The 22,023-nt window shown below is 33.7% G+C and overlaps 1 protein-coding gene across 1 annotated transcript in view; it reads left to right on the top strand.

Annotated features, from left to right (window-relative positions):
• Positions 1–22,023, top strand: part of CDC14A (cell division cycle 14A) — a 56,461-nt gene that overhangs the window by 22,830 nt on the left and 11,608 nt on the right. The window contains 8 exon segments of the mRNA XM_035333190.1: positions 8,119–8,185; positions 10,456–10,518; positions 13,282–13,369; positions 15,110–15,340; positions 16,887–17,025; positions 19,644–19,800; positions 20,603–20,718; positions 21,248–21,295. Of these exon segments, the coding sequence (XP_035189081.1) occupies positions 8,119–8,185; positions 10,456–10,518; positions 13,282–13,369; positions 15,110–15,340; positions 16,887–17,025; positions 19,644–19,800; positions 20,603–20,718; positions 21,248–21,295 (909 nt within the window).

The following is a 22,023-nucleotide window of genomic DNA, read 5'->3' as shown; positions in this document are numbered from 1 at the left end:
TGTACTGACAAAGCAAAAAGCTTAGTTGTCAAGTCCTGTAATTGTAAAACAGAAAATTGAGGAGGATTTTTTTTTTTTCAGAATTTGTTTGTTCAAACTGAAGGCTACAGACCTTTGCCTTGCAACCAATCCCTTAGAATGATACACGTAATAATAAGTTATTAAAATGCTGTTTCTTCTTTACTGGTAGGGAACAGTGAGAATAATGTGACTTTTTTGAGGCTGCCAAGAACCACAATAACAAACTCAATGGCACAGAATAATTGTATTAAATAATTATTTAATTGTAATAATGAAGTTAACACAATTGTGTTATTAATAATTAATATTGAAATTAAGAAATTCACATTCAGAACAAATCCTCTGAGTCTGAATTCACGAGATTCTATTCCAAAATAGAATAAGGATCAGGTAATGAGAGTTCATATATATATATATGTATATATGAAACAGCAAGATTTTATAAAGATATCTTTGTAGTATATAAAAAGACCGTTCCATTTTACCCAGTGGAGAGAATACTAACTGAACACACTGAAGAAGTCAAGGTCTGGCAAAGAGACTGCTCAGTTTTTGCAGTCTGAATTGCCAAAGTTATTGCAGAAGAGTAATCCATTCATTCAGTTTGCCAGCTTCAGGAGAAGAGAGCAGTAAATGTTGCCAGTCTTCTGATGCTTAACTCTTCTGCAGGTGGCTGGTAGATAAATGACGGTGTCAAACTTCTTTAAAGTAATAGATGTTATCCATAGTTCCAAACCTGTCTTCCAAATCTGTCCAGAGTGTTACGTATGGATTGTTGTAACCCATTTGTGAGAATTCATGGGTTTTGTGAAGATAGGATTCTGGGACACAGCCTCACTGTAAAAGAAATGTAAAATCTTTTCCCATTTCTGAAGGGAAAAAAAATAGGATCTAATAACTACATTAGGACAGAGGTACTTTTTAATCTTGTCCTTAATTAGCTTTCTCTACATCTTCTCCAGAGCTAACACTGAAAAACATAAAACGTGCAGCAGGCATGTGCTGCAAGTGAAAAGATCTTTTGTAAATAAAGACAGTGTGCATAAAATAATGTTGTTTTTCACATCAATCATCTAGCTAGATGTGAAAACATCTTTAACCACTATAGCAATAGAATGCTAAATTTAATTATACATAAACCAGAAAGAAGAAGAGAGTATATCAGTACATCAGGTGAAAACCTAGGGAAACAACTTCAAGAATGTACAACAGAGAAATCTTTAAAATTGCAAGCTATACTTTAATAGACTTAGATTTACCCTGCACTCTGCTGATACACAGGTTCTCTGAGCAGTAGTTTGCTATCAGGTTGTTGCTTCTCAGATAGGCTGTACGCCAATGTCCTAAAGTTTTCTTAAGCCTTTTAACTGTGTTAATTTTGGCGAACGTGGCATTATCATCCTAATCCATGACTCTTAGTAGAACAAAATACCTCTTGTACCATATTCAGAGGAAATCTTAAATTGCTCATTAAAGTTGAAATCATTCTGTACTGTTGATTACAGGCAGGAAGGGCAAATGTTCTAATTTCCATTGATGCTCTTGAGCTTCTTAGAACTTACTTGTCACTGTTGTGACTTTTCACTGCATTATTTTACTTCATCCCAATCACATTTGAATGAAGAAGTGTATTCTAGAGTGGAAGAAATTTAGTCAGGTGATCTTCCTTGAGATTACTCTTGCAGCTAATACCAGTCAAAAGAAATCTCAAAATATGTGTGGAATGGCTATGTTAGTAAACTGCTTACTGAAGAAGTAAACTTTTTTCTTTAAGCTCCAGAGTTAATGTTTATGTAGTTTTTTTGGTGTTTATAGAATAGGTCTTAATTCCACTTTTCAGATCTTACATTTGGTTGTTTTTGCTATCTGTAAAACATGTTGGTTAAAAGTCAAGCTCCTGGGGGAGGTTATGGATTTTCTGGTTTGTTTGTTTGTTTTCCTTTCTTCTTCTGGTGGATTTTCTGTAGTTTGGTGATTAATATTTTTGTTTGGTTTTGTTTTGTTTTAACACAGCACTTAGGCTATTTTTGAGGATAGAAGGGAGTCAATATTCTTGAGTCATGGCCTTGCTCTCCGGAGGGAATATGGAGTTCTGAGCTTTTGGAAGAAAGCTTTTATATGCTAGTAGACATAAGCATCTGTATTTCTTTCTTAATTTGGTGTCAGGCTGAAAAGCACTTAAGTTTCTTTTGGTGCTGCGTTAGACTATGTAAGGTCTTGGCACTGGATTAGAGCCTAAGAAGATTCTGTTACCTGTGTGGTATAGTTTATCTTGCTGGTAAAGAAAACTGTGTAATCTAGCTGTACAGGAGGTGAGAAAAAGAAGACTGAGGAGATGAACTGAAGGAGTCTGATAAGATAGGAGGCTAAGTAAGAAATGAGGAGTCAAAGTTAGGGAGGAGGTACTTGGGATTTGAATTGGTAGGAAGAGGCTGGAATAGATGTATAAGGAGCTTAAGAATTACTGGGGTTGAGAGAAGGGCATGCAGATCTGATGAGGGCCTGCAATGGGTCAATCTATATCAGATGGGAGCAGGGAAGAAATAACTTATTCCTTCTGCCCTGGTTTTCCAAGGCCTTTGAGATGATTTTCATCCACCTGTGTGTTGCAAGACATTGAGGCATCTCTTGTGCAAAATACAGCATGATACAGACACTCAAGCAAATGAACCTGTTCAGTCACTGGAAGCATTAATGCCACGTTAGGTACTACATCTGGTTGTCATCAGGCTATGCTATGAAAAAACAAGTTAGTGCTATGAGGAAGTTTGCCCTCTCTCCATATAGCATTTTAAAAGGGGCTAAAATGATTTTATCAAATGACAATTAAAAATGTAACCCGAATGTCTTGTGCCTTTCCTCCTATTCTAAGGCCTAGGAAGGAAATAATTTGGGATATTACTCACAGGTATTAAGGTATTCTTGAATTTATTTTATCACAGGTAATTTTTATCGCAGGTATTCTTGAATTTATTTTGTTTCAAGCCTGGAACTTAGATATTATATAACTTCTGTAGTGCAGGTTATCTCTGTTTGAATAGTTTCAAGTGTAAGAGTTTATCGGTGTGTAGTGATCAAAGGTTCAGTGTTACAGCTGGATTATTTAACACGTTTGTTAATATGATATCTGAAGTGTATTCTATTTGGGAAAAAAACAACAGACAACTTTCAATAGGTAGAAAGAAGCTCTGCAAGACCATCAGATTCTTCACGGAGTCCTGACGTGTGTTTACATGAAAAGATCACCAGCGAACTGATCTACTTAATCTATCTCAGTGACCTCAAAAGGCCTTAATCGGCTTAGATCTTCAGCTGGGTATTTCATTTGAAGACAGCTTCAGTGAATATTGTTCGGGGGTGGAAAGAAATAAGCATACCCCTCTTACAAGTTCTATAGAAATTATTTCATTTTTATAATGGAAATAACAAAGACAAAGCAGGAGGGTAAGGCACTGCTGTATTGGAGAAACTTTCATCTTATTTTTGGCTGACTCACTGTCACTTGGTGACGTTCTAGTCTCTTGAAGACCTTGTGCTGTATCTTCTTGCTTCCACTTAAGAAAACATTACAAACACCATTTGAAACCATCATAAATAACAGTTTCCTATTATAAAACTGCTTTGGATTTTCAACTTGAACTGCTCTGTATTGACTTCAATACAAAGAGAAAAAACAAATGTATTTTAATTTAGTTGTGTTCAATCTCTAGATATGACATGAATTTCAGAGCTAGAGTTTAGGTTTTATTTCCTTATTTGCAAGTGCTAGGGAAACAAATTATTTTGTTATTGACAGCATTTAGAGGTTTGGTAAAGTAGAAAGCATTACGCAGTATTGAGGTCAGCTCCGAAAAATGAAATCGGATGTGGGATTTGCAGCTCTGTAATGCCAACTCAGATTCATGCTACATCTGTATGTTAGAAACATTCACGTTTTTTCTGATTTTGAAACCAAATAGAGTTATCAGGTAATAGTTGGTAAACCACTGTTTGAAAATGAAGCTGGTTATGCATTTGGCCATAAAAGATTGAAAGAATACTGGAGTGAAAGACATGATCAACAACAGAAAACAGCACCCACACTGTAATACCATGCAGGAGATGTCTGTGTATGATCTTTTCATTTCATATCAAATAACATAAGTCTTCCTTTTCTTTGTGTTTTCTTTAACATAGACTTAACAGTTAAAAAAACAAACAAAAATGTAAATCTAAATAGCTCTTTTTCCATCATCAAAAGCAAAATGTTTTTGCATATGCATAAGTAGTCCCAGTAGCTTAATAATTACTACGGTCTTCAATGTAAGCATGTGCATTAGTTTCCTGTAGACAAAGGAGAAGAATAAGTTTAAGTAGGAAGAATGTATGGAATTGTAGTTTAATCTGAATCGCCATGTTTCTTTGAAGCTAGTAGGTTTTCTTCCTGTACATGAGTCTTCCTCATAACTGTTTTAGTGTTTGCATTTGGTTTTTATCGTGGTACAAACGTGGCCCATTCAAAAGCTATTATATTTTATACAGCTTTAAGGTTAGTACTAGTTCTGACAGTATCCAGTATTTTATCCATGGTCTAGAAATTGTATACTAAATCAGTAGGAAGAAGGGTTTATCCAAAGAGTAGTGAAGTTGAGGCAGTTCTGCATTTTTTAAATTTTGTGTGAGTTTTTTTCAGTAAATGCTTTAATTTAAGAGGCTTTGGAAGATAAGTTAAAAAAAATTATTTTTTAAATATTTACAAAGCTTCATAATGATTTGATTTGGCCTGTGGCTCATTTTTCTCATTTAGGGAAAAAACTTGGAAACTCAGCCTGGAGGAAGTCACCTAGATGGTTAGGAGTGGAGATTTGTTTTGGCTTTGCTTTTAATGAAGAATCAACCTAGTTAGTATATGAAAATATCTTAGACAACTCCCTCTAAACAAAAAGATATTTTAACTGAGTAATTTATTTAAAATACTTGGGACATCGGGTCAAGAAAAAGTCTTTGCTTTTAGAGTATTTCAAGACCTTTATAGATTTGAAGTTAACAGTCAGATTGCCATTAAATGTCTGTCCTCTCAAATTAAATTCTGCAAAATTCTGTGTCTAAAAATCTATAACTACTAACGGTTCTCTTGATTAATTTGAAATTATCTATTTGGTAGGAAGGCTGAATATATAATAAAGTCACAAAGTAATAGTGTTTAAACTTTTATAATAGTGCTAGCTAAACTGGTTTTTAATATTGTTCAGCTATGTATGTAATGTACGTTTAAAATTCCTTCCCCTCTTCGCTATTGCATTTTGTTGCTTGCAGTGTGTTGGAAAATTGGTGACTTGGATTTTGCTTCTGACCATGGAGTCCACAAGTACTCTCCTGATCTGTATTCCAGATTGCTTTTTCTTTGTGATTTTTGACTGTCGATGCATAGATGTGTGGAATAAAAGATATCTTCTAGTGTTCATGCTTAGTGTTCATGATAACGAGAATCTGATTTGATACAGATTCTTGAACAGACACAAAGCTAAACTGAATGATGCATGGAGGGATGGGATTAAGAGAGACTTGGAGAGCTGGATTTTTTTGTTTAAACTAGGCATTAGAGATGATGACTTAAGATGGTGCTACTTGAAAAGGAGTGTCTGGATTACTAGTCAAATATTTTCCTGGAAATAACTAATATAAGCACTTTATTGCTTCAGTAACCTTTTATATTGTTAATTTGTATAAAGTGTGTTTGTTAACAACTGTAGCATTTGTGAAATTGCTAAAATTCCCCTCATGCTTCAAAAAAGAAGTTACGGCACAGAGGGATTCTTAGTATTACTGGTAATAAGACCTGTAACTATCAGGAGATATGCTGCTATTCCCTGGGATGCGTCTCTACTATATCAACAGATCCAGCATACAGAGACCTCATGGATTATACATAATTGCTGCCAGATCAATCTTTTTCATTTCATACCTAAAATTTAATACCTGTAGATAGTTTAACCTAAAATTCTGAAATGGAGAACAGTGAAGTTTCAGAAAGGGGGAGTGCATCTAGAGTTAATTTTAAACAGGCTGTTGTACTTCTGGAAGCTAGAAATATAGACATGCTTTTTTCTTAGCTTTACCGTGAAAAAGGAATGGGAGGCCTAAAATAAAAATGCTTATGGTGGTAAGGACTAAAATAGCTCAGATTTTGTTCAATTTTGCTTGTTTTCCAAATTACTGTAGAAGTAACATTTATGATTTTTTTTTTTTACCAGAAAATACTTAGAGGAGATGATATGGCAAAGTCTGATATAATATACTCTGTACTGGCCATAGTGCATCAAACATCATGCTTTCCCTTGAAGTATTAGATGATAGTAAGCCACTGCTTCCAGGTGTTATGTCATTACCATGCTGCACTACCATTCATACCTACTGTTTGTTGCATTGCATTTTAGTTTTATCTAGTTTGATTTTATTTTTAGTTTTAGTTTGCATGTTTTATCACTGTTCATTAGTGTTTTATCGCGTACATTAGTGTTTCATCGCTGTCTACCACAAAAGATAGGTAAGAGTGTGAGTTTTTCAGATGCAAGCTCAGCGTGCACAATTTCTAATAACAGCTGTCTGTAGGAACCGTAGCTAAGAACACTCTATAGCTGAAATTGTGATAGGCTTACCTCGTGCGTCTTGGTCAAGTTCTAGGTCCTTCTTCCCTCTCCATCATGCCACTTCTTATTAATTGTTGCTTTTTGCCTGCAGTATTTTATGTACTATTGGTTGAAGTAGTTATAAACAGATACAAGATCATATTTTTGTTATAGCAAAATAACCTAATTGCTGGATGTCTGTTACAATCATGTTTTCTATTTGTATTTCTCTAAATAATTAGTTTTGTGGTTTGCATTGTTTTAGGTTTTGTTATTTCTGTCAACTCCTTCATGAAACTGTTATAGCTTTTAAAGATTTTTCTGTTATGTACATGTTCCCATTTGGTCCTAAAGATTTTTTTTTATTATTTATTTTTGCTCGGAAGACCTTTTTCTTTTCTGAAAAGCTTATGACAAAAAGATCTTCAACTTTTCCCTGTAGAAAAATATGTTAAGTCTTTTAGGTTTATCATTTACTGCTTTGATATAATCTGTTTATTTAATGAAGATACTCTATGGCTTTACATTTTGAAAAAACATCTTTGCTGGATTTGAATATTGAAGATGTATTCACACTTGGAAATTCCCATTCTAAAACATTGCAATAAGTATTTCTTTTAGTAATCTAATAACTTGAAAGATTTTCTTGAGTAAAATGTAATATGAAACTACCAAATTTGTAGCTTTTAATTTTTCTAAATCGACTACGTTTTCTGTGAACATTGCTTGCTTAAAACTGCTGTAATTCTGCTCTTAAAGAAAGTGTGAGAGTATTTTACTCTTTAAGCACTTGAGTTTGAAGGACTGTATTGATACTACAAATTTCATACTAAACATAACAAGTAGATTCTAAAAAAAAACAAAACCATTCAGTGAAAGATTGAAATTTTGAATAAATTATGGATTAAAGATATATCTGGCTGCTACTTAGTATTTTGTTATTCTCACAAATTGCAGTTCTTAATATTTGCGATAAGATAGCTTGGAGCGAAACTAAAAAAGATTTCTTCAATGACTGATTAAGAAGTCACTGTTAAAATGCAGACTGGTCTGAAGCAAAGTTTGAAAAGTACGTTTTCTTTTTTCCACGATATACGTTGCTGTTATTTTTCATGTTGGTGTTTGTTTTTATGTTGGTGTCTCAATTCTTGCATATGTTTTTCTTTTTGCCATTCTGTCATCTTTTAAAGAGGAATTGTTGTTTTCAGAGTGGCAGAATCAAGGTCACATAATCTTCAATTTTGTATCTATTCCATGTGGGTACTTGACAGAAACATGCACTTAACATAATTTACAGTATCAACTGTATTTACACTGAGCTACATCCTTGGTAAGGGTGTGCTTTAGCATGAATGAGCTGGTAAAGCAATGTCTTGGAACTTTAATACCGAGTTCTCGGAGGGGATTGAATAGCTTGAATATATTTTATTGTGTGCTGTCTTTCCCTAAGTTCTAAAATGTTTTTTTTATTAATTTGTTACATCTATAGGGATGCTTCATTTGGGAACTGCACATACAATCTCACGATCTTGGACTGTTTACAGGGAATAAGTAAGGTAATCATGCCTTTCCTTAGCAAAACAGGTTTAAATTGACTTTTTAAAAAGTGAAGCAAAACACTCTTAAAATACATCAGAAGAAAATCTGGTTTCAAAGCAAGATGCATGTCAGTGAGTAGTGTGCTGTCATGAAGCCTAAGGTACTGAGAACTGTGTTTGAGTAGTGACAAGCGTAGAAGGGAAAAGACGGTTATGTTTCTGCTTGGTTAGCCTTTGATAACTTTCTGTAGCTCACTTTATGAATTAGAATGTGCAAACATCCCAGGCCCCATCTCAGGGTGGCGTTACAGGTAATGCAATATATCTGCTAACAAATCATTTATAAATATAGGTTGATAAAATAACGGTACTTTGGTTTTCCGTGATTTAATCTAAGCACTGTTTTTTGCATTTTTTTGTGGATACTTAACTCCATTTCAGTGTTTGATACCTATTCTTTTCAGAACTGTTTAAAAAGAATTAAAACTAGTGTATCTTACTAGTGTTTTGGTGTGTCATTTAAAAAAGTTTGTCATCTTGCTTGTTAAAGCTCTGCCTTGCATGTGCTGTGGTTTCAAAATACGTATAATAATCAATATAAAAACTATGAATTTATCAAAAATAATTTGGAAAGCATAATTTAAATTGCTAAATTTGTGGTTATGGTCCTGGGGAAAATTAATCTCCAGTGCTGCTTTTTAAAGTATTATTTTACATTTTAATTGTCAACCTGGTGTTACAGTATATACTTGATACTGTAAGCAAAGATCAAATTTTGTTCATCTAATTTCCCAGTGATCTTGATGAGAGGAACAGGTTATATAAATGCTTCTGTACTGACACTTTATAGACTATTTGTAATTCTTAAAAGTATGGCAAAACAAGTGTTTCTTAAAAATTGAAAAAAGGACAGATCAAGCTTAATATTTTTAGTTCTGTGGGGGTGGGAAAGGAGCTGTCAGTTAACAGTAAGACTCTTAATTTGTGTGGCTTTCTACAGATCCTGAAGCTCTATGAAGCAGTCATGATTTATCTGCAACAAACACGTCAAAAGGACTCTGAAAACCAATTTTTCCTCTTCTGTTCCCATAAAATTTATTGAATCTTTGTCCAGTTCACCTACAGAAATAAAGCCGCTTTGAGCAGAAACTGTATGGCTAAATCTAAAGTAAAATCTTAGTCTACCTGAGTAAATTTCATGACTTTGTTGCATATATTACATACACGTCATCCAGGGGGCCTACAAATTCTGGAGTGCAGCCATCTAGCCATGCTTCAATGAAATACGCTTTTCTAGATCTGCCATTCAAAGAAACCTCTCAGTATCTTAGGTTTCATGACAACATCATCTTTTAAATAAATGATTTTAGTTTTGCCTAAAAAGAAAGAAAAATATTTGTAGCAAAAAGTGGCGAACACGATTGTTTTCTCAAACATAGATATATGGTCCTTTTTTAACACACCTTAATCATAGAATGTTGTTCAATGTCTCTACTTTCCAGAATGTGTTAGATTCAGTATAAATATATGCTGCAGAAATGTATATCATCAATTCTTTGGAAGAAAGTTGTGATATCGATTGCTTATTCATAAAATTGTTTTTAATATACTGTTGTATACAAATCTTTAGTACAAAATTGACTTAAGTAATAGCACAGGAATCAAATACAAAACTTAATTTCTTTCGATCATTTAATAAATCTTGTCTACCATAATCTTGTTAACTTCATTCTATCAATGGAATGCATTGAGAGAAGTATTAACAAATCACAAAATACAGGTTATACATACTACTTCTATCTGTATAAGATTTTTGCCTGGGTATTGTGGTAATAAAATCAGAGTGTCATATTAAATACAGAAAAGCAATAAACTTTTTGTGCATTTTGGTCATAAAATATAGAACGTTAAATATATTCAGCACAGAAATTATCAAATGACTATATGACAAAAAGGGAATTACTTTTTCTCATCTGCCTTAAAGAAAAAAAAAAGCATAGGAGTGTGTGGAGACTCAGTTTTAAGGTTTAAGTGATATGCAACAAACTTATGTCACATCATAATGCCTTTGAAGGGGAAATAATGAACCTGATGTTTTTGGACATTGTTAAAGTTTTTGTTGTCTGTGTTGTTCATCTGTGCAAAATTGAATGTTGTCTTAACACAGAGACTTCAGCAAGCCAAAAGCACAAACGTTTAGTGATTTAGTTTTAATTTTTAAGAACAGCATTAGAAAATGAGATCATAAATCATATTTAAGAATGAACTGACACCTTGTTGCCTTTTAGGCCTTACAGCATGGATTTTTTGACTTTAAGACATTTGATGTGGATGAATATGAACACTATGAGGTTTGTACACTTAATGAGTTTAATGTGTCTGGTTTGCCTTAAAATAAGTTAGAATACCTGGTATCCCACAAGTTTAAAAAATACTGGAAAAACATTTTAATTCAAGTAAAACTTAGTCTTTGTATGTACAGTAAGTACATGAAACCACAACACAGTTCCCTTGGTTAGGAGGTAATCGTTGGAAGCCTACAGATATCTGAAACTGTATTCTGTCTGAACAATATGCACGATGACTATCGTTACAATGTGATGCACTGAAATTGCAAGAAATCTGTTTTCTCATCGCCTTCCTGGCTTCTGGGACTGCTTTCATGCTTTCCCATTCTTCTTCCAGGATATGGCTCCAAGTCTCTCGGCTGACCCACACAATCTGTGTTTTCTTTCAACACGTGTGGAACAGCTTCTTGAGATGCTATTAGTTCTAGGTATATGATAAATTTTTGTATAGCCATATAGATTAAGCACGTTCTGAGCTCACTTGTTTTTGTATCAGTGCATTATATGGGGATTCTAGTAATTAAAATACATTTAAAATATTTCCCTAATGAAGTCAGAAAGCTAAAATGTCATTCATTTTTCTGCCACTACAAGTTAAGAATAGATGTGCTGGGTGGCTCTGGATTCCTTCAGGACTTTATTCTGTAATTTAAAATGTAAACTGTAAAATGTAAACTGTGTAAGTTCTTCTCATCTCTATCTTCTAGTAGTAGACAGTCATCTCAAGCAATATTGCTGCAGAGAATCTTTGAAATATGCTCTTGCTGCACCTGTGAGCTGTGCTGTGTCCAGAGGAAATTCCAGGCCCAAAACGTATATCCAGATTAGTTGGGTGTTTTTGTCTAATATTTTCACTCAAAAGAAAGAAGAGGGTTTTTAATGAAGACGGTGACAATGTAGTTGTATCGGAAGTTATTTTTGGAGCTATTACTCTTGCTATTGCATTGGTTAGGGAGAAAGATTTATAGACTAGAGGTGTACTAAATGTTTGAATATATATTCAACTCTCTTTTTAGAGTTCAGAGCATTAGCATAGCTTGAGAAATTAGTGTAGCCTTTGATGAACTACTTAGTTTTAGCTTAATCTGTGTATAACAGTAAAATTTGTTCTAAAAACGAATGGTGGGTGGAAACTCTTAGGAACGTGTATACGTAGTATACAATGAGCTGCCTGAAAAGAAAGTATTAGAACAATTGACTAAAGCTGTATACCTAACAGCCCCGTAAGCTTATTTGATGCTTAACGGCGTTTTACATTTCTGTGAATGAATCCTGCTCGCTGAGTTTGTGAGAACTTGGAATCCTCATTAATTTTTTTTTGTCTATTCTTTGTGTGTCTTCTACTGTTTTATGTATGATGGTTAGCTTTGTATTTTAGATAAGTACTGTGTCGTGTTTCTAGAACTTTAAATGTTCCATCTTTTTGCTATGTTAGATGTTCAGATGTATAGTTGTGTGGAGAAAAGTTGCATAAGATTTAAAAGGAACAGGCTAATGGAAATTCAGTTTCATCTATAAACTATAGAGTTCTTCAATCCCACTGCACTATCAAGGCAGCTAATTCCCCTTTTGTTAATCAAGTTCTCAATTTGCTACAGTGATGTTTGCATATAGTGCTGAATATACATATAGTTCAGAGTGGTTAAAATTAAAATTCTTCACAAAAAGCTGTGCACTACAAAGAACTAATTAACTTACAGATAAAACTGGTAATGCAAATATTAAAGTAATTCTGATGGATTGAACAGAATTTCTTTAATAAAGGGAGTAGAGGTGCTGTGATACTGAGATTGTAGTCTGGAATAGAAATTTGTGTGTTGTGAGGAGCGGTCCTGACTTGGCAGTAAGAATCATTTCACTAGTCCTTACGCAAGCTTGTTAACTTACTGGAGTTTTTGCTGTGTGAGGATATTTGGAGCAAGCCTAATGGGGTTAGCTAAGCAAACAGTTGGTGAATTGATTACAGTAATGCCCATTATCAGAACCTTTCACTCATTAAGATGTTTTGATGAGCTGAGAGCAAAAAACACAAGCTTCATAATGCAGTTGAACTGAATGCCATGTCCTTAAAAGTCATGCTGACAATAATTGCATTGCCAATGGGCAGTCTTCATTTAAAAAAAAGGCATTCTTCAGTTTGATCAATAAAAGAATTCATAGAACCTTTCTGAAGTCATTTTTACAAAGAGATGCAAAACCTCAATTTTTTTTTATTTTTTATTTTGATCTATATTTTGCTTCTATGATTGCTAGCTCATTAGAGTTATGCCAATGTATGAATTTCAGTTTCTACAGAGAAAGGATAATTGTTTTTGAAGGCTAATTGTTCTTTTTAATTTGTTTTCCATTAATTGGCTTTTTAGTGCCTACTTCCCAGTGCCTAACAGGGAAGCGTTTTTCCATATTCTTTGACTAAAATACACAACAATGCTACTGTTTGCCAGCAATATTATATATAGGTGTCTTTAAAACCCCTAGCCCTGTACGGGACAAATACCTTAGATATAGGATCTGCTTTTATTTGAAAAACTTTAGCAAAATTTGTCATGGCTTTGTTTTATTAAGAGATTTCTGAGAAACAGCTTATGTTTAGTTCCTATTTAGCTTATAAATATAGGACAAAGTTATATTTGAAGTGTTTTAATGCAGCAAGAACATAGTAAAAAAAAAAAAAAACAAACAAACAAAAAAAACATAAGGAACAAACTCATTTTTTTAAACTTGTATCGAGAGATATTAAAATGTTTTTCTTGCATTTTTTTCTAGCGAGTAGAAAATGGTGACTTCAACTGGATTGTTCCAGGAAAATTTCTGGCATTTAGTGGACCACACCCAAAAAGCAAACTTGAAAATGGTATGGTTCAGGGTTTTAAAGTGCATGTTTTAGTGCTATTCTTTGAACGTTTTTTGTAGCATGTTAAACATATGTAGCAAATGAGCAAAAGATCATAAATGTTTATATATTAATTTTCTTCAGAAATAATCATGCAGTGAACATTTTGTATGCAGTCATAGAACTTAATTTCAAAGGTCTCTTCTAACAGTCAGTGATTTCCATTCAGAGAAAAATGCCAGAAAAATTCAGGTACTTATCTTCTGGAAACTGACACCTGATAGGATAAGTATGCAGAATTAGAGGTGAGTTGCATAAAGTAAAGGAAGACTGTATTAAGGGTTTTGTAACAAAGGCAAGGAAAGTCTTTAAAAAGAAGCTTGTCTTTCCTACTTGGGATAATGGAAAGAACATAAGTAATTCTAATGAACATATGTAATTCTAATGGAATATAAAAGAGAAGCTTGACTGAGAAGTAGAGATTTAGTCCAGCTAAAAGGAAAATCAGTCATATTTCTTGCTTAACTTAATCAAAATCTAGGGAGACAATATTTTGGTTGGTTTGGATTTTCCCCTAGTCACTGTTAGAGTCACTTCTTGCAGAACATCTTCAAAAATAATCTAAATTATTCTGTAGAATCTGGAAAACTTGTTAGTTTTTAACATGTATATAACTGAAATACTATTAAATGAACACTAATGCTTACAATCCAGTTATGACAGTAAGTACACATTACAAAGCTACATGTTTCTCATTATGCTCTGAGTCTAATTGCATTTACCAATGCATATATGACTTGTAGAAATAAATGTCCCATGAAATGTCTCAAACCTGTTTGATCTAGGGGAAAGTTAGATCTAGTAATGCTGTTGTATTGGTGGGGATATACTGTGGACTAATTTCACCTGCACCTTTTCTGCAGTTTTACACTACTTACTACCTAGGCATCTGATATTTAAAAATGTTCGATCCAGGAATGTGTGTAGATATCAAGTAGCTTAATTTTTGAGTGTAATTGACATGGAGGGAAGTAACTGTAAACCTATTTAAGAATCAGAAAAAAATACATGGGCTGAGGTGAAATCTAGCATAAATTAGCAGGAAACTTATCAAGAAGGAGCTGGGAAAAGAAAGTAGTTGGCAGATTAAAGGTAAAGGAGAAGTAAACTAAATACAAATTTGATGAGAACGTCACTTAATCCTTTCTTTTCTCTCTACCTTTATGAATGTTTCATCTAGAGGATCATATTGTGTCTCAATTGAATCAAGGCAATAAAGCTTTTTTTCATTACAGTGAAGCATAATTTTTTCTGGCACTACTTTACCCTTGACTACTCCTCTTGTCCATAATGTAGATCACCAATCTGTTTTCCTCATAAACGCAATTTGTCCTATTAAAGCATGTTTTATTCTTACGATAAAGAGCTCTGAAATGCTAAATTCATATATGTAGTTAGCTTTCAAATATCTGTAAATCTCTACAAGTAGAGGGGAATGGGCTAAACAAGAAGCAGTACAGTGTTTCAAAAATGCTGTGCTTTATTTTTTTCTGATTTCTTTTAATTATAGTGGTCTTCATGAGCATTTTGTAGACGTTTTTGGTATCAACAACTTTCTGTATTATTCTGAATAAAATATTAAGAAGTATTAGCATGTTTACTAGTCAAAAAAATTTAGAATGATTTTGACTAGCAGGACACTGAACTTCATTCTCATAAAACAGTTGATGCAACACACTTTGCTTTATTTGTTTTTTATAGGTTATCCTCTTCATGCACCTGAAGCCTACTTTCCCTATTTCAGGAAACATAATGTCACATCAATCATAAGGCTAAACAAAAAAATTTATGAGGCAAAACGTTTTACTGATGCTGGCTTTGAGCATTATGACTTGTTCTTCATAGACGGAAGCACACCAAGCGACAGTATAGTTCAGAGGTTCCTGAACATTTGTGAGAATGCTGGCGGTGCTATTGCTGTACATTGTAAAGGTATGTGTGCTTATTTATTTCTCATACTGAAGTTCAAAATAAGTATAAATGCGTAGAATTTATTTCATTTTAAAAAAACGATAAAACCCTGAAAAATAACCTATTCTTGTGAAAGTAATATTGCTTTATAATTTGACTAAATATGCAACAAATGCCAAATATTTTCATGTGCATATTAAGTTCTTTCAGCCTACACTACAGCTTACAGAAACTGACAAACTGTTGTTCATTGTTCTGTGTTTTTTTTTTCTTTTATTATCACTTGAAGGCATGAGTTTTAGTGAATGCAGACTTCTCTTTTGCATTATTCTTTCACAGTTAGCATTATACTAATCTGCTAGGAAATGCCAAAGACTGAAAGGGTTTCTTTGTGCTTTTGGGACTGTCATTCTACATTTTTCTGTGGAGCATAACTTCTACATTTCAAGTTAATGTGAGTTATTGTGATGCCAGTATTTCAAACCAGGCTATGTCAGCATATCAGCTAGAAAATATACAGAACATGCTTAGTCAAGAAGGATTAACAAAGGCTCTGAAGGGTTCATCTTGATGTACGTTTAAAGAATCGTGTAAGGACATTGTGGAGACAAATGTCTTGCTGATCTGAAACAATAATAGTGCTATTCAATCAATGTTGTTGTGTTGTGTTTTTTTTTCCCCCATGAGCACTAAAAATGCACATCAGGTAAACAAGGTTATTTGCCAGCAACTTGTTGGTGTGGCAGAATTATATGCTGTTCAATACATACCGCTTTTTATATAGATAGTTCACTTCACCAAATACAGGGGAAGAACAACTCTAGGCACCAGTATGTGCTGGGACGCACCTGGCTGTGGACAGCAACTTTGCAGAAAAGGACCTAGGAGTCCTGGTGGACACCAAGTTGAACAAGTCAGCACTGTGCCCTTACCACTAAGAAGGCGAACAGTATTCTTGGCTGGCAAAATATTGCCGGCAGTCAAGAGAGGTGATCCTTCTACTCAGCATTGGTGAGGCGTCACCTGAAGTGCTGTGTCCAATTCTGGGCTCCTCGGTATGAGACAGGCATGGACTTACTAGAAATGGTCCAACATAGGGCCTGATCAAAGGACTGGAGCACTTCCACTCTGAAGAGTGGGTTGGGACCATTCAGCCTGAAAATGAGGAGGCTTAAAGGGGTGGGGGAGGTCTATAAATATCTGAAGGTACAAAGGTATCTAGATATGCTTATTTAACTAGTTTTGCAAGTACAAAATCCAGCTTGGTCACAGTTTTCTTAAATCTCAACCTTTAAAAAAATGTTTAAGGTAGAAGTGCATGAGGGAGAAGAGTGATGATCAGTTGCATGTTTTCTTAAAGATGTTTTTTTTGTAAATATGGTATACTAATTCATATATGTACAGCACTGAAATCCAATAATATGGCAAACAGGATACTGAATCAGAAATTTTCTTCAAATATTAAAGTGGTAAACAACATTATTAAAAAGTTGTCTTATATCTTATACTTGAATTTGATAATTAGGAAATGCTCATGACTTTATATGTAATATTTGTGTTTCTTTAGCTGGCCTGGGGAGAACAGGAACACTGATTGCCTGCTACATAATGAAACACTATAGATTCACGCATGCTGAAGCCATTGCTTGGATAAGAATATGTCGACCAGGCTCTATTATAGGACCTCAGCAACACTTCTTGGAAGAGTATGTGTATTTGATTTGCTACTAAGAATTCACTGCTTTTCTACATCCTTATTCTACATCCTTATCCATCTTGAGCTATTGTTTAGGATCTATTTTCTGTCTTCTAATATTGTATGTTACTGCCTGTTGTAATATATTTAAGTTGAAATTAATTTGAGGTTGAAGTAGAACTTACTTGTTAGCAATCATCTTCTCTGGAGCGCTGTGCATTTTGTTGCCTTCAGGGGCAGAGGGTCTCAAGACTGCATATTTGTGTTCTGGGGAACTTAGGAGATAAAGACAAACACATTGGCAGTATAAATTCCAGGTGTAGATGTAAGATTAAATCAACAATAAAGATTTATTAAAATGTTAATATAGAAAATATATACTTTATATACTTCAAGCCTATGGTGACACTTGAAACTTGCCATACTAATAATTGAATCATTATTTTTCTTTATTGTAACTAAGGATTAAATAAGTATGTGGTGGACAACTTATTCTCTCTGTCAGATTCCTGGCATAATGTATGAACATTTCTGACCTGGAGCTAATGTAGTTGTTAGCAAAACATAATTGTATGGTTTTAAGATGGCTCCTTCTCAAATTTGACTATATAATTTATTTTGAAAACACGTTGTATACAGGTAATTTGAATGGGAGATTCAAGGTTTGGTCCTGACTGGGTCTGACTGGAAATAGTACAATTACCCTGGCTTCAGTGATGTTGTTTTAGGTTTAATTTCTTAGTGACTTCTGTGTTGAATTACTACTGTAGTAGTCATGCTGGTATTTCTGAGGTTATCCCTTCTGATGTTTAGCTGAAGGCATTTTCATTCTTATGAGGAAAAGATGCTGTATAAATACAGTAAAACATTATCTGACCTTGCATCTAAAATACGATACCAGAGAAGGAAGTGTTACTGTAATTCCTAACAGAAATGGAACATGAATTAGGATTCCTATTTACGTTCTACTCCTTGGAATGGGTACTCATTTATTTGAGAAATAGCCCACCATTGTTCAAAATACTGTAAATCACAAACTTTCATGAACTACAAGTGCTCACTGAAGACAGATCAATTTTTTCCACACCGTGCTGATCCTTGGTTGATGAATGTTTAAAAATAACTTCCACAAAACATCAAGAATAAGAGAGGAAGATACTAGGTGATTAGTAAGTGCTGTTCACTTGAAGAACGAGAAATACAGTAACTAAGTCTCTTCTGCAGTGGCCTTGAAATACGTGGTTTGATTTTGTAGATAGCCAAAGATCTTTCAGATCTTTTTAATTAGTATCTATATCTTTTATATCCAAAAGTTGTATTGGTCAGTGGGAATTTTCTATTGTCCTAATGGCAATAGATACCTGTTTTGATATTCAGACAAAATTCAAGTGATATCACCAGTAGCCATTCAAGTGATATCACCAGGGGAATGAGGAGGAAGAAGCTAACATCAATTTTATCAGTCTAGTATGAAAAGTCTTGGTCTTAGGACTGCAAAATTGTATCTGACAAAAAGGTTAAATCTTACAGATTTGCTCTCCCAGCCTTCACAGATGTCAAAACTTCATCTCTTTAGGTCCTTTGACGTTTATCGAAGGAGGTTTTGAATCGTTTTTTTTTTTGTTTGTTTTGAGGAGAAAAAAAAATCACTTGGGTAGGAGGGTATCAAATGAGTTTGCTACTGTCAATTCAATTAATCTTGAAAGACTTCAAAGGTATTCAAATTCAAGCACACGTTAGGCTACTTTTGTTAGGTGGATTTAGTGGTTTTGTGTGCTTTCCCCCCACCCCCCTGACACACTTTGTTTTCTTGGGATGTAGTAAAATCTTTCAGGAAGTGTTTACCTTTCCCATTCGTTATTGTGCAAGCTTGGGCAATTGGCTCAGGCTACTTGGTTCTTAAGCTTTACCTTAACATTCTGTTTTCAGAGAAAATTTTCCGGTGAAATTATCTTCTCAGACTATTTACTGTTCAGTTCTTAGAATTTAATTTTGTTATGATAATACGTAATAGGATCTCAGTTCTTGAATTGGAACTTCTATGTATAGAAGCATGACAGGTATCTATCCAGCAAAAGTGTGCTAAGCCCAAGTACATAGCAATTAAATGATTATTTTTGCCACCTGTCTAAAGAATATAATCTTGTATTTTCTGAAAGTTGCTCCTAAACTCCTGTTAAACTTTATGTGATTATGACCACTTGCTGCACAATACCCATATACACAAAACTTAACGCTGATAGTAAGTTAAAGTGTGGTGTCATCATTTATTCTACCCATTATGTATATAAAAGAATTAATTCATATGATTTTTTAAAAGGCTTTTAAGAGCCTTTAAGTGCTATGGCAATTCATTTAGTTAATCTCTTTTACTGTTAGGATTTTGTAAAACGAAGTTTTAGTAGTATAATATTTCTTTGATGGCTACAGACTTGTTTAGAGATTGTTTCTTTTTTATTTTTTTAACCATCAAAGATTTTTTTTAGTGATAAAATGTGCAGATTATTTTCAGTTGAAGATGCACAGAGGATTCAAATGTTGTCAATCTATAAAAGTAGCATGTTTCCATATTGTTTTTATCTCTGTGCAAATTTATTGATATTAATTTATTTGTTTTGAATCCAAAAGGAAGCAAGCAATGTTGTGGCTGGAGGGAGATCTCATCCAATCCAAACAGAAACAACGAGTAGTTGATGGAAACATTAACAGAGTTCTTTGTGGCTTGAGTGATATGTCAATCAGTGACAGTTTGAACAAAGTACAAGACCTGGATCAATATGGGGAGGTAAGTGTTCATAAGAAGAATTTCAAATAAGCAGAGATAGAACTGATCATTATAAGTAGCTATAGATCACTTTTATGTTTTTTTTGTTTTTTTTTTTGTTTTTTTTACATATGTGACAATCAAAAACAAAAAACTTGGATCATATTTAAAACTCTTTGTGAAATATATGTAAAAGTGTAGGTCACTTCTGATCTCTTATACTTCAGGAAGGTTTGTGTAATTTCAGAGAAGTCTTCCACAGTTTTCAGTTGTGATTTTTTTTTTTTTGTTTTGTTTTTGAAATCATATGGGATAAATTTTCCTAATGGAAATCTACTTATTTCAAGCTTCTAGCTGATAACGCATGAGTGTATAGATGTCCATCCCTTTATTGCAGTGTTGTGGATTAGTGCTGTTATGTGTACATTTGGATAAGGATCTTATTTATTGTGAGGAGAGGTGTGAAGTGTCAGCTAAAGTGAACATATTTCTTCTTCTGAACTAGTAGAAACTTAAAACTGTTAATAATAGTTATGGAGGAAAGAGTTGGAATTCAGGTACTATAAAAACAGACTTATTTAAATACATGGTGGCATTAGATTCAAGCATCCTGAACTGATTTTGAGGTTAGATTGTGCATTTGTACAACGACACATTGTATTCACTGGAACTGTACAACAGTAGCATAGTGCCCCATGAATGCATAAGATTGTAAAATAGCCTTTTAAATGTTAATCTTTGTAAAGGAGATGTTCATTAGTTTTAAACTACATTGCTCTTAAAAATGTTGTATATTTCTTTGCTTGCATATTTTGTTTCACAGAATGAATTTGAAGACAAAGCAGGTGCAGAAGGAAAGAATGGCATGACACAGGGAGATAAGCTTCATGCCTTAAAAAGTCGGAGAAGGCCATGCTCTACTACAACTGGAGCTCTGAGGTATTTAAATAATTCTGTGGTAATTGGCAATTTTAAATTCACTCTATGCTATCAGATCTTTATAGAAAGTGTACCGTCTTGTTTAAGCAGTGGTACTAGTTGTGCCACTTCTGTGGTGGAAATTTGTGCGTGTATTAGTTGCATATTTATTTTATTAATTTGTTCTTTTATTTTCTGTCTTCCTGTTCAGGATAACTACTAACTTTTTAGCAGCAAAAATAAAGCAGAAAATTAGTTCAAAACCTTCATTCTTATGTCTATGTAGCATTTTAAAACTTGTCCCTAACAAAAATACTTCTTCATTTCTGTAGTTTTTCTTTCTTTTCTTATTATATGAATTTTGAATCTTTTAGGGTCTGTAAAAATGTAAAGTTTGGAATTAAAACTGCAGTTTCTTAATACTAAGTGATCTCTGCTGTTTAAATTAAAATTAAGTTAGTTTCATATTTTAAAGCCTGTGTGAAATATGCAAGTATACTTGAAATAAATTAGCCTTTGATTTTTAAAATGTTGTCTTTTGTTTCTTTAGGCTGCAAGAAATGAAACTGCACACCAGGTCCCTATCTCAACCTTTCAGGTATTAACCTTAAGAAATTATCTAACATATTCCATTATAGTTCTAAATGTATACCGCTTTAGTCTTCTGTATTCAGTGTTTTGAGTTATGCGTATCGCATCGATTGATTAGCAGTTTCAGACTTGTGAGAGATGGCAGGGAACAAACTTTTTAAAGCAGCTGCAAATAGCAAAAAAATAATAATAAAAAAAAAAAGTAGTTAAGCAGAGGGATACAGCTGTACTTTGGGGATACCTTGAATTCTCCTTAATAACTAGTACATACAAGTAATTTCTTCCGTCATATTTTCTGATACCCATGCTGTTATGCAGTGAAGGTTGGATAGTTAACTCATAACCCATTCATTTCTGTAAAAATAAATACTTGTCTAAAAAACCTGAATCAGCTAAATGTTGCCTGTGTATCACAAGTTGCGGTCTGTGTGGTTCTTGTAGATGGACTAGAGACTATACAATCAATACTCCTATCAGAAGATGTACCGGATGAATATTGAGTTTTAGTACCTTCTGATGGTTTAAAATAGGACACTGTACCTTTTACTACAAATAAGTACTTCCCAGAAGTTTCTGTGGATCCAAGAAAGCCAACAGTTTCATTTTCATAAATGTTTTTCATTTATGACACGTACTGAAATTGAAACAGTACTAACAGTTCCCCTCTAAAGAAAAGAAAACCTAGAATAAAAATTGACTTAACTTTAAGAGTACAGGAATATTAGATCTAAGTGT

Source organism: Oxyura jamaicensis, chromosome 8 (assembly GCF_011077185.1).
Source record: "Oxyura jamaicensis isolate SHBP4307 breed ruddy duck chromosome 8, BPBGC_Ojam_1.0, whole genome shotgun sequence".
NCBI classification, from domain to species: Eukaryota; Metazoa; Chordata; class Aves; order Anseriformes; family Anatidae; genus Oxyura; species Oxyura jamaicensis.
Note: the sequence above shows the minus strand (reverse complement) of the source record. Positions and strands in the feature narration are given on the sequence as shown.